Source organism: Rhinolophus sinicus, chromosome 13 (assembly GCF_057876585.1).
Source record: "Rhinolophus sinicus isolate RSI-liver-muscle chromosome 13, RSI-T2T, whole genome shotgun sequence".
Lineage (NCBI taxonomy): Eukaryota > Metazoa > Chordata > Mammalia > Chiroptera > Rhinolophidae > Rhinolophus > Rhinolophus sinicus.
The window spans coordinates 26,450,217-26,470,773 of record NC_142513.1 but is presented as its reverse complement, the minus strand read 5'-3'; the positions used below and the strand labels follow the sequence as shown (position 1 = coordinate 26,470,773).

The 20,557-nt window shown below is 45.1% G+C and overlaps 1 protein-coding gene across 2 annotated transcripts in view; it reads left to right on the top strand.

Moving 5' to 3' along the window:
• RASSF2 (Ras association domain family member 2) overlaps nucleotides 1–20,518 on the top strand; it is a 36,083-nt gene extending 15,565 nt beyond the window's left edge. For both annotated transcript variants that reach the window (XM_019733778.3, XM_019733779.3), the window contains exons 2-11: nucleotides 3,373–3,463; nucleotides 5,226–5,301; nucleotides 7,325–7,476; nucleotides 9,789–9,877; nucleotides 10,949–11,109; nucleotides 11,942–12,043; nucleotides 13,236–13,287; nucleotides 13,792–13,913; nucleotides 15,158–15,255; nucleotides 16,493–20,518. In XM_019733778.3, coding sequence (XP_019589337.1) covers nucleotides 3,405–3,463; nucleotides 5,226–5,301; nucleotides 7,325–7,476; nucleotides 9,789–9,877; nucleotides 10,949–11,109; nucleotides 11,942–12,043; nucleotides 13,236–13,287; nucleotides 13,792–13,913; nucleotides 15,158–15,255; nucleotides 16,493–16,562 — 981 coding nt within the window. In that variant the 5' untranslated portion in view covers nucleotides 3,373–3,404 and the 3' untranslated portion in view covers nucleotides 16,563–20,518. The remainder of the gene's footprint in view (nucleotides 1–3,372; nucleotides 3,464–5,225; nucleotides 5,302–7,324; nucleotides 7,477–9,788; nucleotides 9,878–10,948; nucleotides 11,110–11,941; nucleotides 12,044–13,235; nucleotides 13,288–13,791; nucleotides 13,914–15,157; nucleotides 15,256–16,492) is intronic.
• Nucleotides 20,519–20,557: the final 39 nt, after the last annotated feature.

Sequence of the window (20,557 nt, the reverse complement as noted above, 5' to 3'; positions counted from 1 at the left end):
ACAGTATTCTTCGGATCCATGAACATGGGACATCTTTTCATTTATTTTTGTCTTCTTCAATTTCTTTCATCAGTGTCATATAAGTTTAAGCATACAGATTTTTCACCTCCTTTGTAAAATTTATTCCTAAGTATTATATCATTTCTGATGCTATTGTAAATGAAATTGTTTTCTTTATTTCTTTTTCAGATAGTTTGTTGTTAGTGTATAGAAATACAACTGATTTTTGTATGCTGATTTTTTTATGTTGCAACTTTACTGAATTTATTGATTCATTCTAATATTTTTTTTGGTGCAGTCTTTAGGATTTTCTCTATATAAGATCATATCACCTGCAAACAGAGACAATTTTACTTCTTTCTTATTGATTTGGATGCTTTTTATTTATTACTTTTCCCTAAATGCTGTGGCTAGGACTTCCAGTACTATGTTGAATAGGACTGGTAAAAGCGGGTACCCTTATTCTGTTCCTCATCTTAGATGAAAAACTTTCAGTTTTCACCATTGAGTTTGATGTTAGCTGTGGGCTTGTTGTATCTGGCCTTTACTATGTTGAGGTACCTTCTTTCCATACTGAATTTGTTGGCGTTTTTGTCATGTAAGGATGTTGAATTTTGTCAGATGCCTTTTCTGCATCTATTGAGATGATCATATGATTTTTTTATCTTTCATTTGATTAATGTGATGTATCACATTTATTGATTTGCATATGTTGAACCATCCTTGCATCCCAGGGATAAATCCCACTTGATCACGTTTGTAGGATCATTTTAATACACTGTTGAATTCAGTTTGCTAGCATTTTGTTGAGAATTTTTGCATTTACATTCACCAGTTATATTGCCTTTATCTGGCTTTGGTATTAGGGTAATCCGTGCCTTGTAAAATGAGTTTGGGAGTGTTTCCTCCTCTTTAATTTTTTGGAAGCGTTTGAGAAGGATTGGCCTCAATTCTTCTTTAAATATTTGGTACAATTCACCAGTGAAACAATCTGGCCCTGGGCTTTTCTTTGCTGGGAGGTTTTTGATTACTGATTCATTTTTATTCATTATTAGTCTATTCAGATTTTCTGGGTTTTTTTCTGTTGTTATTGTTGTTTTACAATCCAGTCTTGGTAGGTTGTGTGTTTCTAGGAATTTATCCAGTTTTGTAGAGTATCCAATTTGCTGGCATATAATTATTTGTAGCTGTCTCTTAAGATCCTTTGTATTTCTGTGGTATCAATTTTAATGTCTTCTCTTTCATTTATGATTTTGTTTATTTGAACCTTTTCTTCTTAGTCTAGCTAAAGGTTTGTTAATTTTGTTTATCTTTTTTGAAAACTAGCTCTTCATTTCATTGATATTTCCTATTGTTTTTCTGGTCTCCATTTCATTTATTTTTGCTCTGTTCTTTGTTATTTCCTTCTTTCTGCTAATTTTGGGCTTAGTTTGTTCTTCCTTTTCTAGTTTCTTGATGTGTAAAATTAATTGTTTATTTGTGATTTTTGTTTTTAGATGGACAGATGTGTGACAAAGTGAAGATAATAAATGTCAAGGGTAGAATAGTACATTCTTTCCATACTGAATTTGTCACATGGCTATTCATTGTCTTATTTCTTCAACTGTATGTTTGAAAATTCTCATAATAAAATGTTTGATAAATTTATTCTAATGCCATTACCCAGAGAAAGTCAGCTTTTCATTCATTTATATACATCTGCCAAGGGTTCTCAACTGGGGCAGTGTAGGTTCTAGAGGACACCTGGCAATGTCCAGAGAATTTTTGATTATCATCACTGGGGAGGTACATCTAGTGGGTAGAGACCAGGGATGCTGCTAAACATCCTTCAATGCACAGGACAACAAAGAATGATCTACTTCCAAATGCCAATAGTGCTGAGGTTGAGAAACCTTGGCGCGCGCGTGCACGTGCACACACACACACACACACACATATATAACAGGTCCTCAAATAATGTCATTTCATTCAATGTCATTTCATTATAATGTTGATGAAATGCCTTAGGAACTTAACCTTTGATATAAGTTTATATCAATTAGCCTATGGTAAAATTGTTTCATTATATATTGTTTTGCTTAAAGTTACAGAACCTATTGGTAATGTTGGGGACTGACTCTATCTATTTATCTATCTATCTATCTATCAGTCTATACACACACACATACAAACACATACATATAAAACTGAATATCTGAATATATATCCATTCAAATAAATGTGTGTGTGTGTATATATATATATATATATATATATATATATATATATATATATATATAAAATGTATTTTAAACAAATATATTTTAAACAAAAACAGACTCATAGGGCCGGCCCGGAGGCTCAGGCGGTTAGAGCTCCATGCTCCTAACTCCGAAGGCTGACGGTTCAATTCCCACATGGGCCAGCGGGCTCTCAACCACAAGGTTGCCAGTTCGATTCCTCAAGTCCTGCAAGGGATGGTGGGCTCCGCCCCCTGCAACTAAGATTGAAAACGGCACCTTGAGCTGAGCTGCCTCCCAGATGGCTCAGTTGGTTGGAGTATGACCTCTCAACCACAAGGTTGCTGGTTCGACTCCTGCAAGGGTTGGTGGGCTGTGCCCCCTGCAACTAGAAACGGCAGCTGGACCTGGAGCTGAGCTGCGCCCTCCACAACTAAGACTGAAAGGACAACAACTTGAAGCTGAACGGCACCCTCCACAACTAAGATTGAAAGGACAACAACTTGACTTGGAAAAAAGGCCTGAAAATACACACTGTTCCCCAATAAAGTCCTGTTCCCCTTCCCCAATAAAATCATAGAAAAAGAAAATTAGCTGTAGCTGCACTTTAAAAAAAAAATGGACTCATAGTTTTATAAACTGTTTTCATAATATATTATTTTCCGAGGTAATTAAATTGCCTTCACATATTTTAATGATGATTGTAGCTGTATATGCTGTGATTTATTGTGCCCAGCTCTATTTCGGCATTGTTACGTGTTTTACCAATCTTTAGTATACCTCAGTAGAATCTGAGCCTTTCCTGTCAGAGGAATCTCTATTCTGTGTTGTGAAGGTCTCTTCAGGGATGACTCATTGGTTGTTCTTGGAACCAAGTTGGGTGTCAACATTCTCTGTGGCTGGGGCACTTGTTTTGGGGCTGTCGAACGGTTGTCATCTTCCTTTGGGTGTTTATTCTCAGAGGCTGTGGCAAGCAGAGACAGCAGCCAGCAGTGTGACATCACACTAGCCCTGGGTCAGCACTGGGCTGCGCAAGCTATGGATCTGGAATGTGGACAGAGAGCCCTGTGCCCCCAGTCCCTTGGTCCAAGTTCTGCTGATTTCCTAAAGGCACAACCGGACTTTAACCTCTGTCTTCTCCTTTCAAATACAGGCTTCTCCTGCTGATGAAAAGAGAAAGGAAGAATGGACTACAGTCACCAAACTTCCCTAGTCCCATGTGGAAAAGATAAATACATTTCCAAGTAAGACTTTTTGCTTGTAGTATTGTGTCCCCAAGGCCAGTCCCACGGAAGTCACTGGCAGAGGTGCCTCCTCTATACATGAGAGAACTGGGGCTCTTGTATGTGAGAAGGAGCTAAGTAAGCAGCTGAGTGTGGACTAGTGAGAGCGTAAGCAAAATTGCTGCTCTAGATAAAAACATGCCTCCAGAGCCTGGCCACAGAGAGTGAAGTAAAGCGTACCTTCAAGACGTGGCACCTTTGAGGGCTCAAAAGAGATGGTGTCCTGGAGGGCTTCCAGGAGGAGGAGTTAGCGGTGGCTGCTCACGGTCCTATCTGTGGCATCTCCCAAGGGAGTCACAGCTGAGCTGTGTCCCTGTGCTGCTGGGGTTCTGACTAGAATGGGCACAGGTTCCCCCTGAACAGAAAGAGACAGTGTCATTGCTTTATAGACACTAACATCTCTTGAACTCAGCCTTTGGCTAATGTGACAGGGGCTGAGCCAAAATGGACTTTTTTGAATTATAAGTTTCAGGATATACTTTTATATTCTTTATATTCAGCACAAGGATTTGCATATGCTGGATGCTCTCTATCTTAACTAAATATTTAATTTATCTGAGACCAAATTATTTTAATTCTTTTAGACACCCTTGGCCATCTACAGACATAGTTGTGTGAACTATAGATCATTGTCATTTCACAGATGGATTTCCCCAGGGACTTCTGACCAGTAATTTTACATCCTAGTTTCAGATCTGTGTGTTCAAAAGTAGCAAACAGCTTTTGTTGTAGGTTGTTTAGAGTCACATTTTCCACTAGTTCATTTTGGCTTGCATAGAATTACTCCAATTTATCTGGGTCTAGCTTGTCAGGAGCTTCTTGGAATTTCCAGCCAATTTTGACCTCCGTCATGGCCCCAAGTCTCTCCATTGAATGCCTGGATTTAGAGGGACCAAACTCCATTGTCCTTGCCTGAGAATAGGCAAAATCACACAGCAGCCTCCCCAAGTTCCTCTCTCCTCCCAGCCTTCACGCACTACCATGCACTTTTAGACAAAACTTAATCTGACTATTCTCAGATTTGACGAGGGCTCACCCTGATCACAAAGGGCAGGAAGCCCTCTCTCTTCCATGTTCAGTAGAGCTGTGTCCCAGGGGACACCTGGAAACTAGTAATTAGCAGCTAAGAAGGCCTGATACCAGGCTTCAGAGGGGACTTGTATGTAAGTTAAAACATTTTTTAAATAAACTAAAAGCACCTAGGGTAAACAAAAAGACAAAAGCACCTAGAATAGAATATTGCCAGGGCCCAGCCGCCCCCTCATGCCCACTGCTAGTCCCTACTTTCTAAGGTGAACCACTATCCTGAATGGTGTCCGAAACCCTGTCTATGGGCTTTGAAGTGTGTTTGCCTCTGTGAGTCTCAGCTTGGGTTTGGGAAGTGTTGTCAGAGCTGCCAGTCTTTGTCAGTAGACGAGGCCTGCCTCAGTTTTCTAGAGTTGCTCCTGACATTTAGTCTCTTCTAGGTGGTGTTTACTCTTGACCTTGACCCTGGGGGAAAATGATGGGAGTGGTGGTAGAACTGTGTGTGTGTGTGTGTGTGTGTGTGTGTGTGTGTGTGTGTGTGTGTGTGTATGTGTGTGTGTGTGTATACACACACATGTGGACAAACCCTCAGAACGGGGTGACTAAAGGCCAGGTTAGAAATGAGAAAAAGAGGAAACAACTGCATCATAAGTGGCTTCAGCTGAGAATATTACACCTCGTGTACTTTCTTCCTAAGGAATGAACTTCTCCTGCATCTGAAGACCTACAACTTGTACTATGAAGGCCAGAATTTGCAGCTCCGACACCGTGAGGTGAGCAGTCCCCAGGGAAGATCTGCGAGGCTCCTTCTCTGATGGGCCAGCCCAGTCTTTGTCTTCATGTGTCTTGGGTGTGAGGGACCTTGTGTCCTGGGTCCCTGTCCCTTCTGCCACAGTGAGTGGCTTCTCATTTAGGATGTTAGCGGGAATTGCTGGAGTTCTTTGGAAGGAGACCCCAAGTCCAAAGTTGTTCCAAAAAGGGGGAACTTTTCTTTTCCAAAGACATCCCTGTGGATGTGTGGCTGGGTTAGCACCAACCTCAGAGTGGGATGCTCTAAAGGAAGTCTTTCATGAAATGACCCTTTCAGATGGCTCTTGAGCCAGCTTCTCTCTTCCTGGGAAATTCAGGAACCTTGCCCAGTCTTTTATATTTACACATTTGGGCCCAGGTTCTATTGCTGCAGCAACATGGGCAAGTCACCTAAGCTCCGGGTGGCATAACTCTTAGCCTTTCTCCACAACTGCAGCAGCCTTCCTAGGGTGCCTTCTTGGAATGCCCTTTGTTATCCATCTGTCTTTCCCCAACCCCCGTCATGAATCTCAGTTTACTCATCCTGTATCCATTTCTGTAAAGCCTGTTATCAGATAGATGGTGAGTTATATAGGAGCCTGGTAGAGTAATTTATACTCTAGTGTTCTTGACTGATAAGAAGGTATGTCTATACTCTTCCGAACACATTTTCAGATTATCAAGCCATGGTGATTTAATCCACAGAAAAAGATATCAGATGGTAGAATTTCAGCTAGTAAACCAGGCTGGTTGGGATAGTATTTGGGATGTAGTGACCTTTTTGGGTCTCTCAAACCAGGCAAAGCCCTGCTTTGGGTTAAATTCTGTCCTGTAATCATCTAATATAAAGTAATGATGCCAGACTTGACCATCTAGAAGACCATATATGTAGCCTGTGCTTAAATAAAACCTTTCTCCCCAAGACTCGCAAATGCCCTACAGTAACTCCATTCCTCACCTGCCTCTTTTATTCTCCCTCCCTCTCTAAAGATGATCCCAGGGCTCAGGTTAGTTGCTTACTAAACAGGTGTCATCTTTATCCATGGAGCTTGTCCTGAAGATGTGGCCATGGCCCAGGCCTGACGTCTGTGGACCCTGCCCATAAAACATGGGTTCAGAAAGATTTTTCTGAGACTTGGGAAAGAAGGCCTGACCCTTCTGGCCATTGCCCTCAAAGCCTCTACTCATTAGAGACTGGGCCATTAACACAATGTTAGTCCTTACACAGCTTTTTCGGGGTGTGTCCTATAGTATAAACTGTCAAAATCCTTGGGGATTAGAGTTTCATGATCATAAATGAGATCCATTTCTTTGGGATAAAACATGCACATGCCCTTAGAAGAGTTGCTAACTTATTTAAGTTTCATTTAACTTATCAGTCAACAACACTTGAGTATAAATTGGGATTTCTTGCAGGATTTATTCACCTTTTGGAGAGTCATAATGTAGCACATTAGCTTTTTGTAAGTTCTAGGAAGTTGTACTGTTAAGAAACATGATTCACACAGCAGCTCCCAACTCAGGATCACTTGACACCCTTTTAAGTTAACACCTGATCTGCCAGAGGAGCTGGTGCGCTGTAGAATAAACTTGGGGCAGTGTTACTTGAAGCCTCCTTTAACCAGTGGGTCGATTGCTAAACATTTGTTGTAGCGAATGATGCATCATTATCCACAGTAGAGGAAGGGAAAGTAACTAAACTGCAAGAATTCAGCTCTTGCTTCTATTTGCAAGGCTAGTCTTACAGTAAGAGCTGTATTCTTCTTTCTTTAAAGTCATTAGTGTAAAAGCAAACAAACGAAAAACCCATTTTGATCATTTGCACATGTATATTTAAATTCTCAAAACAACTGTTGTGCTGACCCGTGAGGTCACCTTCATAGCCTCAGGGGTAGTTGACAGTGGAGCTTCTCGGAGCCGGGGTGTGACTATAAGTCAGGTGAGTCCAGCTAGGACATGGTGCTGGCTTTTCTTCTCAACTCATCATACCAACTGCTTTGTGGGCAGGAAGAAGACGAGTTCATCGTGGAGGGGCTGCTGAACATCTCCTGGGGGCTGCGCCGGCCCATCCGTCTGCAGATGCAGGATGACAACGAGCGCATTCGCCCCCCTCCCTCCTCTTCCTCCTGGCACTCGGGCTGTAATCTGGGAGCTCAGGGGTGAGTGAGGAGAGAGAGGACTGGGAGTGTCTCGGGGTTTCTGGGGGTTCTGTGTGTTCTCAAGCAGGTAAATGCCCCCTTCTTCTGGCCAGCCTTGACCGCAGCTCCCGTTCCTAACTCCTGCACTGCCCACTTGCTCTGCTCTGGGATGAGGACAAAGGGGCAGATATTGGTGTGATCCGGCCTCCACGCCTGTCACCACAATCACTGAGTGACAGTCAGAGTGAGGAAGGGAGATGTCGAGTGAGAGAGAGGTGCCAATATGCCTGAGTGAGCAGCGTGTCCACTTTCATGGAGAACTTCCGAGTCTCTGAGGGGTGTTAGTGGAGGCCAACCAAGCCTGGCCTGCAGATTTCTGACAGGACATTCGATGCCCCAGTGTCCTCCCCACTGGGACTAGTCCTCATAGAGAGACCCCAGTTTGGAGACTTTTAGGGCTCAGACCTTCTGACCAAAGCTCTCCGTGTCTTGGGGGAACCTGGAAGAAGAAAAGGAATGTCAGACCCTGTCCGAGTCAGCCAAGCGAGGTCAGCCAGCCTTCTGTTCCCTTCAGGCCACACCTGGAGCTGGTTGGAGGTGTGGTGCTCAGCAGTCTGTGAGGTCCCGTCTTCCGAGTGCCCACCGGAAGGTCTGTGAAGAGCCTGTACCTCCCCTTCCTCATTGTCACATGGGTAGCTGAGTGTGTCTTGTAAGGCACACCCTCTGTACTGTCCTTGTGGGACTTCAGTTTTTAGGATCAAGTGACCAGCCTTGTTCCACCCTGAAACTTGCTGACCCAACTGCCTTTTGGCCAGAGCAGGGGTAGAGCGAGCGTGCCAACCTCCCAGCCAAAACCACAGTGGTGTTTTTTTCTGTTTTAAATATCTCTGTCAGCCACAACAAACATTTTGTTAAACTCCACACCCAAATCTATCTTTCTCTAAAGTTGAGAGGAACCTACAATGTGGCCAAGCCCTGGAGCTGGGCCTAAATTTCCAAGGGAATTTAAGGAGGAAAGTCTTTGCCTTTCCCATCAGACGCTGGGATGTCTGGTCACGGTTCTTTGGTTTCATCTAATGTTGCTGGTTTCACACTCTGCTTTGCTTTCAGCACTTTCACCGTATTTCATTTCCAATGGACCAGATCCTTCCCACAGCCCCACCCCGACTCTCAGACTATGTTACATTCCATTCCCTAAGTGAGATGATTTTTGAAATTCCATTAGACCATGTCATCTTTGGCTGGCCTGCTAAGGGGGTCTTTCACTTTGCACACTTGTTTCTTTTCCTCTCCCTGTGGCATTAAGTTAGTTCTTGAAACCTGCAAATACTTTGAGAGAGACATTTGAGGAATGTAAATAATGTTATCCCAGATGCCTGCTCTAATAAACTGACCGCCTGGACGACTGTGTTAAGAAGGATGGTGAGACCAGTTTCTGCTTCAGCAAGAAAGGGGGCTTTGGATGAAGGAGTGGGTGCCAAGGGGTCGCCATTCCCGAAAGGCTGTGACCATTTCCATTCTGGGGTCAGAAGTCCACAAGTTATACTACAATAGGAAGTGTCTTCGCTCGTCTCACTATGGGATGGTCCTAATTGTTAAATATGATTATCCATCCTGGTCAAATCCTCTGTTGATTTCAGATGTGTCTCTTTGAGCTGCTCCCATTGTCCTTTTTGGCTTTTGGGAGTTATTTGCCACTTATCACAGCAACACCAGATCTCAGCTCAGCATGCCTGCTTGTGGCCCTTTCTCCAGAGTAGCTGAGAACTCAGTTTCTGCAATCCAGAGAATGCTGTCATCAGCACCCCTTTCAAAGCCACCCTGACCCTTGCGGCAGCCAACCTATTACTTTCCATTCCTTTTCAAAGCCAGAAGCTATTTCTGAGTTATTCCTCCAACAGAAGTGGATCTGAACTGGAAATCTTGTCCAAAGAAATAAATGGCTGTTATTGAACATTTCCAAATAAGCTATAGAACCTGCACATAGAACCCATGTTTAGAAACTCAGCAGGCAACACACAGATTTTGTTCTTTGCTGTTCTCCATCCTGGGCTTGATGAATTGGGTGCTTGTGTTGCTGCAGCTGCTGAGAACAAGCTCTTCTCCCTCCAGAACTCTCCCTCCCCACCCAGCGCTCAGCCTGGAGCAAGGCCAGCCTCATGGGACACTCAGCACAGCCCACCAGCGTCTTTCACTGCGTGATGTGCGCTGGTCTCCAGCCTGGCACAAGCGAAGTGCGCCCCTTGCAGGAGTGGGGTGGGGTGGAGCGGGAGTAGGGACATCTCCCTGCAGGGGTTGAACCAACTTCCCTTTTGTTTGTTTTCTGTCCCCAGCACCATCCTGAAACCCCTCACCATGCCCAACATTCAGATCACAGAGGTAGACGTCCCAGATGAGAATGACCAGATGTCAAGCCCCACAGGTACACGCATGGTGGGAGGAGCTTCACAGGTACACGTGTGGTGGGAGGAGCTTCACAGGTACACGTGTGGTGGGAGGAGCATTTGGTTTGGGGCCAACTGTGAAGACTGATGTGATAGATATTGTAAATGGTTACTTATTTTTTTGAATAAATAAAACCCACATGGTTCATGATTCAAAAGTATTCAAAAGAATTAAAAGATTTCCATTTCATCTACCTATTATTGCAGTTCCCTCCCTAGAAGCAACCTGAAGGCATTCCTCCTAAGATATTCTGTGGAAATACAAGAAAATACACACCCACAAACCTTTATGGTTGGATGTCATTTCCTTTATTTCCCTTTTTATATAACTCGCAGCATTTTGCACACTGTTTCTATTTATCAGTTTGTCTTGAAGATTGTTCCATACAAATCCATAAAGAACTTTCCGGCTCTGCTATATTCCATTGTATGGAAAAATGATCATTTATTTAATCACTCCCTAGTGATAGACATTTAGGTCATTTCCAGTCTTTTGCTATGACAAACAAGATTGTAGTCAGTGGCCTTCTAGGCGTGTCATTTCACACATTTGTCAGTGTCTGTAGGATTCTTTCTAGTGGAATTGCTGGGTCTGAGGCTATGTGCATTTGTAATTTTTATGGATATAGTCAGTTTGCAATATTTTGCAAGTCCTTATATATTGCTTATCCTGTGCCAGGCACTGTTCTAAGTGCTTTATGTGAATTAACTCATTTAAGCCCTCACAACAATCTTGGGAGGTGAGTGCTATTTTTATCCCATTTTATAGATGAGGAAACTGAAGCAAGAGACATTAGCAATATATGGCGATGGTAGAGCTAGGATTTGAACCTGGGAGTCCGGCTCTAAAGTCTGCTCTGAACCTCATCACTGTATTGCTTCTCAGTAAATTATGCGTATGTTTCTTTCCCCCAACAGGAAATACTGATTTTATAAAATGTAATTTTGGGAAGCCAGTGGGCACTATAGCACTGGCTGCCAAGCACTGTGGGCAAACTGCCACATGCTGGGTCCAGGCAGACAGAGCTCTTTTCCCCGCTCCCTCTCAGACTCCAGGGGTCTGAAGCCGGTGCAGGAAGACACCCCACAGCTGATGCGCACACGCAGTGATGTTGGCGTGCGTCGTCGCGGCAATGTGAGGACACCTAGCGACCAGCGGCGAATCCGACGCCACCGCTTCTCCATCAATGGCCATTTCTACAACCACAAGGTTGAGGGGCTAAGGTGGCAGGGGATTTGGGTGGAGGGGCAGCCCCAATGGTGGCAAGGTCCCTTCCTGGGCGGCCACCACCTCAGGGCTACAGACACCTGAGAAGCCAAGTGTTTGCCCTTTAGTCTTTGGGTTGTGGGTGGGCTGCAGGCTCTGCTGGCTCTGTGAGGAACAAGGGATCCAAGATCAGGAGATCACCTAGATGGTAGATGTAATGACCTCACAGACACCGCTCCCCAGATCCCCCCAGCAAATCTCCATGTTACCCTCTTCCTGCACTATGCGTCTCTCAGCTTCTGTGTGGTGTGACTTTTCCACGAGTTGGTCTGAATTTTCCACAAGTTAAGGGCTGCCCCCGAAGCAGAGCTGTGGTACTCAGATCAGGGAGCATCAGTGCCCCACCCACTCCACCCCAATTAACTGACCCTCCTTTCCTCCTGCTGCCTGATTCAAATCCAGCTTCAGAAGCATGTGTGTGGTGGGGGAGTGGTCAGATACTTCCTCGTGTTAAAGTCACGGTAGAAGGAACTTTGTGCTTGTTTTATTTGGACAGAGGGCCTCCTTTATCTGGGTTATTCCCTCTCCCCAACCTTGTCACTTGGCAATCTCAGACCCCTCGAGCTCCTGAGTTAGGCAAAGCTGAGGGCTCTCTGTGGACATCAAAGCCTGATGCTTGCCAGGTTGTTGGGGGGCTGCCAGGGAGCACAGGTTGAGTATCACTGTCCCGTGCCCTTTACCCCAGGTAACAGCGTAGCACTCCTGACTTTTAGACCCCATCCTTGAGACCCCAGGGTCTCCACTCCCACCCTGACCTGGACCCCTCTATTGACAGACATCAGTCTTCACACCAGCCTACGGCTCCGTCACCAACGTTCGCATCAACAGCACCATGACCACCCCGCAGGTCCTGAAGCTGCTGCTCAACAAATTTAAGGCAAGTTCCCCCTGCTAGCTGGCCTCAGACGGGCGGCGTGTGTGCCTTAGGGACCCCAGAGATGCAGAGGAGTGGGCTGTGGAGCGTGTGTGGTGAGGGGGGTGCTGGGCAGAGCTTTGGGCTCTTTAGACCTCAGGCATCAGCATCCCCTGGGAACTCATTAGAAAAGAAGCTTCCCAGGCCCCACCCTGGAATCAGACCACCTGAACCTGAAGCTCAGAGGTGAGGCCAGAGAGCCTGTTCAACAAGATTTGCAGGGGATTCTAGTGCCACAGAAGTCTGAGAAGTGCCAGCCACTGGAAGGACCCGGGGCCCGACAACTAGTTTGGGGCCCCATGCACAGATTGACTTCTGGAACACAACTGAGGAACCTACTTTGAAAATGAACCTTCTATAGATGGGCAAAGTGTAGTGCATGAGTGTTTTTGTTTTTTTAATAAAGATTTTTTTTAATGGGGGAATATTGGGGAACAGTGTGGTTTTCCAGGGCCCATCAGCTCCAAGTCATTGTCCTTCAATCTCGTTGTGGAGGGCGCAGCTTGGCTCTAAGTCCAGTCGCCATTTTCAATCTTAGTTTCAGTGGGTGGAGCCCACCCTCGCATGCGGGAATTGAACCAGCAACCTTATCGTTAAGAGCTCGCGCTCTAACCAACTGGGCCATCCGGCAGCCCCATAGTGCATGAGTGTTTTTAAAGTCCTGCCATTCTGTATGTTTCACACAATCCCTTTATTATAAATAAAGAGACCAGGTATTCTTATTTTAATGGAAGCCAGTGTCACCTAGTGGCCTAGGGGAACGGGTTCTGGGTTTGAATCCCCGTTTATCACCTGCTGGTTGGATGAATTGGGCAAGTTACTTAACCTCCCTTTTTTTCTGCTTCCTTATCTGTGAAGTGAGGATAATAGGACCCTGTTATGGGGTTGTTGTGAGTATTAGATGAGTTAAGACATAAAGTATTGGAGAAACACCTGGCCTGGTCCGATACATATTAGTTCTTATTATCTATTATTATTGATAACATTACCTGCTTGCTGCCCCATTTTCTCATCACTTCTGAGAGCTACAAAGAGAAATAGTCCTCCCCTCAAAAGAGCCTAAAATCCATTCAGCTTTGCAGTGATAAAGAAAGAATGGCTGAGTTAGGATGTGTAATATGTGCTTTCAGCAAGCATTTTTTTGCTCCTGATTCAGATTGAGAATTCGGCAGAGGAGTTTGCTTTGTACGTGGTCCATACCAGTGGTGGTAAGTCTGAAGAACACAGTGTGCTTTAAAACTTTCAATTAACTCAAAATAGCAAGTTAACAAAAATACACCCTTTGCCTCTTTTGCTTGTTTGGGTTTGGAAACTTTCAGATGCTGTTTGCCTCCGAGGCTGGTGGGCTCACTGGATGAGTCCACTGGGGAATGCCATATGAGTATGTGGTCAGTAAACAAACCCTGGAACCTAACTGCCTATTAAAATAGGAACTGGATTGTCTCAAGAGACAGATAAAACCAATTCCCCCATTGCAGCATCTTCCAAAGGGTTTGAGGCATGGTAGTATTGTTGGGGAGAGGGGAGAGGGGAGAGGAAACGGTTGTTTTGAACAACACCTGTTGAATTGTTCATTTACAAGTCAGTCTTCCGATTTGTATGGCCACATCTCCTAAGGTTCCTGGTCCATTTGGTCCCCTGAATTGATCACTACTTATGGTGACAAAGGCTTTAGGCCAAACTCAGGTCTGCTCCTGGCTGTGTGGTTCCAGAGAAACAGAAGCTGAAGAACACCGATTACCCGCTGATTGCCCGAATACTCCAGGGCCCATGTGAGCAGGTCTCTAAAGTGTTCCTTATGGAGAAGGACCAAGTGGAGGAAGTCACCTATGACGTGAGTCCCCTTTTGGTCCAATGGTCTGTCCTCCGCAGGGTGGGGGTTTGCCTGGATTAGTCGCAACTGGAGAAGCTTGACTTTTTGGTCAAGGATAATGCCCCATTTTGCTGCCATTCTTCAATATCAGGTTTTGATGAACCTAAAATTCCAGTCATGGGGCCAGGAGAATGAACACAGAGGCTAGATTAAGGATATGCCCTCTCAGGATCAAGTTGTTGGAGGAGTGTTCAGGCACAAAGTAATTTCCATAGAAGGAATAAATATCTTGAGCCTTTTTCAGGTACTACAAGAAGGCTGAGAAGTTTCTGCAAACCTTCTCTTAGCAACTTTAAGAAATTAGCAGTGATTTTACCTGATCTTGTGTATGTCAGCTTCTGCTAGAATAAGACACATCCCCAAATCTTAACTGCTTACAACAGCAAACATGTACTTTTTCATTCAGGATTCTGTAGGCTGGTAGAGCAGTTTTGCTCTAGGCTGTGGGTTGAGGGTCTGCATTGCATGTCTCATCAGAGACCCAGGCTCAAGGGGCAGTGGCTACCTGGGGCATGCTTCTCATGGTGGATGGCTGGAGTGCAGGAAACCAGGCCAACTATATAAGTTCATTTGAAGCCTCTACTCAGATTTGCTGTATGTCATGTCTTCCATATACATTTCATTGGCCAAAGCAAGTCACATAGCCAAGCCCAACATGAGTAGGGTGGAGAAATATACTTCTCCTATGGGAAAGAGTGGATAGAGTAGGGTAAGGATTCTGGTGGGGGAGGAGGGGCTGCTTGTTAACTTCAGCTCACCTGGGAGCCACCCCACCCTCACAGCCTCTCAGGATCAAGTTCACATTTGGATGCCTGTTTGAGACCTGAGACACATTCTGAACCATGGTTCCTTAAATTCTGTTAGGGGAGAACAGAGAGGTGTGTTAAATATTGTGGGTTCAGGGCTTTGTCTGCATCACAGAATCAGGAGAAAGTGCTGTTCCATGTTTGCCACCAGCTTGTCATAGAGTGGATACATGAGATAAAAGAGACGTTATGAGATATGTCAGGTGAATGAAGCGATCTTCATTGTAGACTCTTGTTCAGCCTTGAGAAGAATGAGGCTTGGCTCTGCCTTTAGGGAAATCCTGGGTTTGTGCAGAAATGGATTTCCCAAGGCTTTGTCCCTTACATGAGAGTCGCCAAAAGGTATTGGATTAATGCTGGGAGGGGGCATACACCCCAGACTTACTTCTTCCTCCCCAGGTGGCCCAGTATATAAAGTTCGAGATGCCTGTCCTTAAAAGCTTCATTCAGAAACTCCAAGAGGAAGAAGATCGGGAAGTAAAGAAGCTGATGCGCAAGTAAGTGAGGCCCCAGGTGGCTGGTTGGGTTTCTCCTGGGGCCTCAGTGAGAGGGCTCCCTGTTCAGCTGACTTGCAGGGACTGTGCTGAGCTGCTGCATGGGCCTGGATCTTAGCGATCTTCTTCAGGGGGCTTCCCATGGATGAATCCAGATCTCCGGTGGGGACATGAAACTTCAGTGTCTTGGTCTCTCTGCTTCTCATGGCAGTTTCTTATTTTGATGTGGGACGTTAAAATGTTCCGGGGATTTGAGGAACGTTGTCTTAGCAGTGGCAAGTAGTCTGAGCAACCTACCTCTAAAGTCCTTTCCTTGCACCCTTCCTCCTCTCTTAACATTTCTCTTGTGGAAATTGTACGGGGTTGAAAAGCCCAGTAAAACTTCTCTCTAAAGAGGATTTTATGATTTTTTTTCTGACCTTGTTTAGTCATAAAATAGGCTGTGTTTTATGGCTATGGTAGAACAATTGATTGATTTTTGCCCCTAGAGAAAAAAGCCAATGCTATATTTGCTGTATCAGTGATAATAACTAGTATGATAGCAGTTAACATGTATTGAATACTTACTATTGGCCGAACTTTAAAAATAGCTTTTGCTGTGCAGTGCAAAGCCCCAAACATAAGGAATGTCCCGTTTAGCCCTGTACACAAGGGTGCCCACTCCAGATTCTACCTTGCCATAGTTCAGGGAAGGGATAGGGATACTGCACTCACCAACAAGCCATGGACCTCCATGCCTGGTAGTTGCTGTGGCAACTGAAAAATGCAGGTACTGATATGAGGTTGAACCACATGAAGCTGCCATTTTGTAGGTACCCCCTCCAACACACACACACACACACACACACACACACACACACACACACACAAAATGGTGAAATAATGGCAATTTCATATGGTCCAGCCTAGATGAGGATTATATGTTACCGTGCACATAAAGTACTATGCACAGTGCCCGGGGCATAGTAAGCACTCAGTTAATGGAACCCTTATTATTGTTCCTGTTGTATTTCACCCTCTCATCCTTCTTTGCCAGATTTTGTGACTATAGTAAAATAATCTAGTTTGGAGTTAGCCTCTTCAGTCCCTGTCATCCTGCAGCAAAGTAGTGAAGAAGTGGGCCAAAGGCAGAAGCCAAAGCACAGGACAGTTAGTCCACACTGCGACCCGAGTTGGGAAGTAGGATCAAGAAGAGGTGTGTGTTGCTTTCCGCTCCCACTGCAGCTGTTTCTGTCCCCAGGTACACCGTGCTCCGGCTAATGATCCGGCAGAGACTGGAGGAGATAGCCGAAACCCCAGAAACAATCTGAGCCACGAGAAAGAGGGGATCCAGACACCACAATAACTGCTATTGACATGAGAAGACCCACAGGAAACTGGATGCCTTCCTTCCACAGAAATGTTGAGATGCAAACGTCTCCAGCGCTCAGAAAGCCAGCATTTGCTGCCTGGAGCAGGATGGAGAAGCCAGCAGACAGCTCTTCATCCTTGGACATCGGAGCTTTTCCTTTCTTTCATCCACAAAGACTTTGGATTTTTGTTATAAAGAGGACCCAAAATGTATGTGTGTGCGTGCACGCAAGTCTGCAGATGTGTGCACACATAGTATATGTCCACGTGCCTACCTGATACATTCACATGCAATTAAATTCCAGACAACCAGCACAAGTGCCACAAGGCTGGCGGATATGCTGCTCGTGGGCAGCAAAATCAGAGGAGTCACCTATCTGAGGAGTTTTAGGCTGAAAAAAAATTTCCCCCCTCAAGTGCCAGGGAGCAGCCACACATATCTGCCCATGCTTAAAAGGGGGAAGGGGCTCAGCAAGCTCACCTCAGCAAGCTTGAGGTATGTATACATTAGTAGAAATTCTCTCTCTATGCCTAGAAGATCTGCAAATGTGAGATCCTTGGAAATTAACAAAATAATAGCCCCACGCACTTGGGGCACGTCTGATGGAAAGAGAAAGATAAATCATCAGTGGGGTAGATGCAATAAGCCCACAAGTTTTTACACTGGAAACTTCCATTTTAAATAACAAAGATGTATATGATGATCTATGTAGATGCCTGTGGAGAGTGGATTCTGCCTGTGTCCTTGTCTCCATGGCCACCTCCAGGAGACAGGAGGGGAGCCTGATGTTTCTCAGCACGCAAGCTGCTGACCCCAACTCTTTGGTGCCTCCTTGAGTTGAAGGGAGGATCTCATGAGACAGACCTCTCTGGTTTGCACATGGCGCTAACTGGTTATTGTAACCTAGGCCTGGGCTTGTCCTGCGGTGGTGGCCAGGCAGTGTCCCTCCTTAGGGAAATGTAGTGGCTCCTTGCAGACATGACAGGTGCCTGTGAGCCCAGCCCATTTTCCCATCATCAAGGGGTCTCGCTGCACTTGAAGCTGCACTTCTGTGTGTTGGAAGTCAAGGCTTTCTTCTTTCCAAAGTTGGATTCTTGCAAGTTTCCCTCTCCTTGTGTGTGGACATGGACTCCAAGAATGAGGACTCATCCTGCTAATGACCGAGCATGGGTTCAGGGAAGCCCTTTGGGCTGCTCTCTGAAGGTGCAGAGGGAGGATAGAGCTTCTCTTTCAGCTTCTCTAAGCAGCCACCTGAGTGATCTTTAGAGCAGACCCCAATGGGAGGAAAAGGTCAGGGCTAATTTGTCCCCTGTAGCCGCCATCGGGAAGAATGCCGGCGGGCAGCTGGATGCCAGTGCAACTGAGACTGTTTGAAGAGGGACAGACACAAGCTTGGAGCAGGATGCCTGGCTATGGAGATCAACCAAGCAAGACCAGGAACTCCTGACAGCTGGCGTCTCTGAGCCTTATTGGGGTACGGATGCTCCCCATCTCTTCTCTACTTCTTCTCCAAGAATAGTTTGGAGAGCTGGCCAGTTGAGGAAAGGAGAACCAATGGTCGATGTCTGTAAGGAAGGTGGATCTTTGCAGCAGAGCCGTTCCTGACTCAGGCACCCTCCTGCTCCTTTCTTGCCCCTGTGGCCTCCACAGACTCTTTAAATGGCTCACAGCTGTGGTCTTATTGTTGACTTTCAAGAAGATGGCATGCTGCAACCTGGCATTCTCCCAGGGGTCTATTAGCAAGGCTACCTCTTCTGTGGGGCAGCACCACCAGCCCAGTGGGGTGTGGACTGAAAATCTGGAGGCCTTAGTCTCAATCATATACCTCGGTGGGCTTTGCAAAATGCACAGAATTGGGGAAAAAAGGGTGGAGGGGAGACTTCCTTTGTTATCCATGGGAAAGAACAGTTTTGTGAATGCAGACATACTTCCTGAGTTTTGCATTTGAGAAAATGGCTTGGAAAACTTTTCTTCCCGTTATTTTTATTTTGAATGTTCAAAGCCTTTGTTGGCCACAACAATTCTCCTTGGAGGGCCAGGGAGAAGAATTTCCACCAAGCAAATACTAACCACTGACTTTTATGGGACAGCTATTTCTGATTTATGAAAGTTCCCTGTAATTTGCACTAGCTCTACGATGGTGTTGAATATGGGCATGTTGTCAAATGTCAGGTTTTCCGGATCATTTTCTGAGAAAGTGATAAGGTAGACTTGGCTCTTTAAAGATGGGGGTCGGGGTGGAAGTGAGGGGAAATCGTCTTACACAATACATTCCATTTAATGCAGGCCACACTTTTCTATTTTGGTCCACCCTGTTTAGAGATCATTTCTCACACCCTAATAACCTGACCGGGAATTTTGGAAAGGTTCTTTGAAACAGCAGCAGCTGAAACAGAGATACCTCTGCCATGTGGAGCCAGATTTTCTCACTGGTATCACATAGCCCTGCAGCTTTGAACTCCTGGACCAATTTGTGTGGGTTTATGTAATTGTGTGCAATGAACCTGAAATTATGTGAAGAACAAAAGGCCAATTTATAGGATTTCCCCCTCCATTTGTGAAAAGCAGTATAGCCACATCTGCTTTCTTTTGTCAGGGGCTTATGTTGCAAGGTGATCAAATGAAGAAAAACCTCAGTCCATCTGGCTGGGAAGGGGGTCTGTTCCCCTAGGTGATGGTGGAATTAAGCACAAGGTCCCATTCTCTGTGATCACATTAGTGGGAAGGTGATGAGTTAAATGGGGTGGTGGGATTATCTTGGGGAGGGACTGAAAAGCACAAAGAATGGTCTTGGCTGTGATGATGGTGAGAAGTGTGCACGTGGGTGTCCAGGCCGGAAGGACTTTAACCTAGATTTGAGGTTGAAGTGAGAGGATCTCAGGTTAGCCACCCACCCATGTGAAAAATGCTAAAACTTGAGGTCAGATTTTGGTTTGAGCCTTCAAAGAGAAATATTTTCACCCTTCCCTCCTACCTACTGGAAAGAAAACCATACTCTCTTCTAGAGATCTCCTGATAAAGACATTTCATCATCAGTGTAAGTAAGATTTTGGCAATAATGACCAACAACAACAACAAAAAGAATCCTGTGCTCCGATGCAAACATCTTGACAAGAATTCGGTGGAGCTGGGTGGTTATTTCGGGGTCAGGAGGATGGACTGAGCCACAAAAGGGCAAGAAGCTCTCTTAAGAAAAGAGAAACTCTCTTTAAAACGACAAAAAAAAAAAAAAAAAAAAAGTTATTTCAAAGCTCTGTAGCACGAAACACATGGTGTGATAAATGCATCTCCAAGAGAGAAATTTCTGTATGAGCAAGGGAATTTCAGAGTCTCAGTCACCAAACCACAATGTGGGGGCTGAGATAGGATACACAGGAGATCTCCTCAAGCACCCCTGAGCAGCATTTTCGAACCCCAAATTGTTTTACAGTCTTGCTTGAATTAGATGAGATGGAAAATGATCTCCTAGTGAGGTAGAAATAAAAATGAATCTGGCACCCCTTCGTGCGTGATTGCGTGTTCACCATGTCACCGGGAGGTTACAGCGCCCCCCTGTGGTTTAACCGAGCACAAGACATGGACGAGCTGGTAAGGGAAAGCATCCGATCTCTGATGGCAGACAGACCTGTTTCCCAGACTGTTGCTTTCTGGTGTGTTTTTGCTAGTGTTTTTTAAGGGTTTCCCCACTTGTTTTAGCTTTGTGAAGTGTTCTTTTCTTAATCATAACTTGCCTTTTAGCAATGGTACATGACCAACGGTTCAGTGTTTGGTTCTGAGATTATAAACTGATGTGTTTAGGTATTTTAACATAATTTGACAAGGCCTCTGTAGGGAGCCATGACTTTTTGTAACATTTTGATATGTTTTAATGCACCTCACTTAGATGTTGTTGAATAAAGCACTTTTCAAAGGGAAGTTCCCTGTGGTTTGGACTGTGTGTGTCTGCTGGGCGGG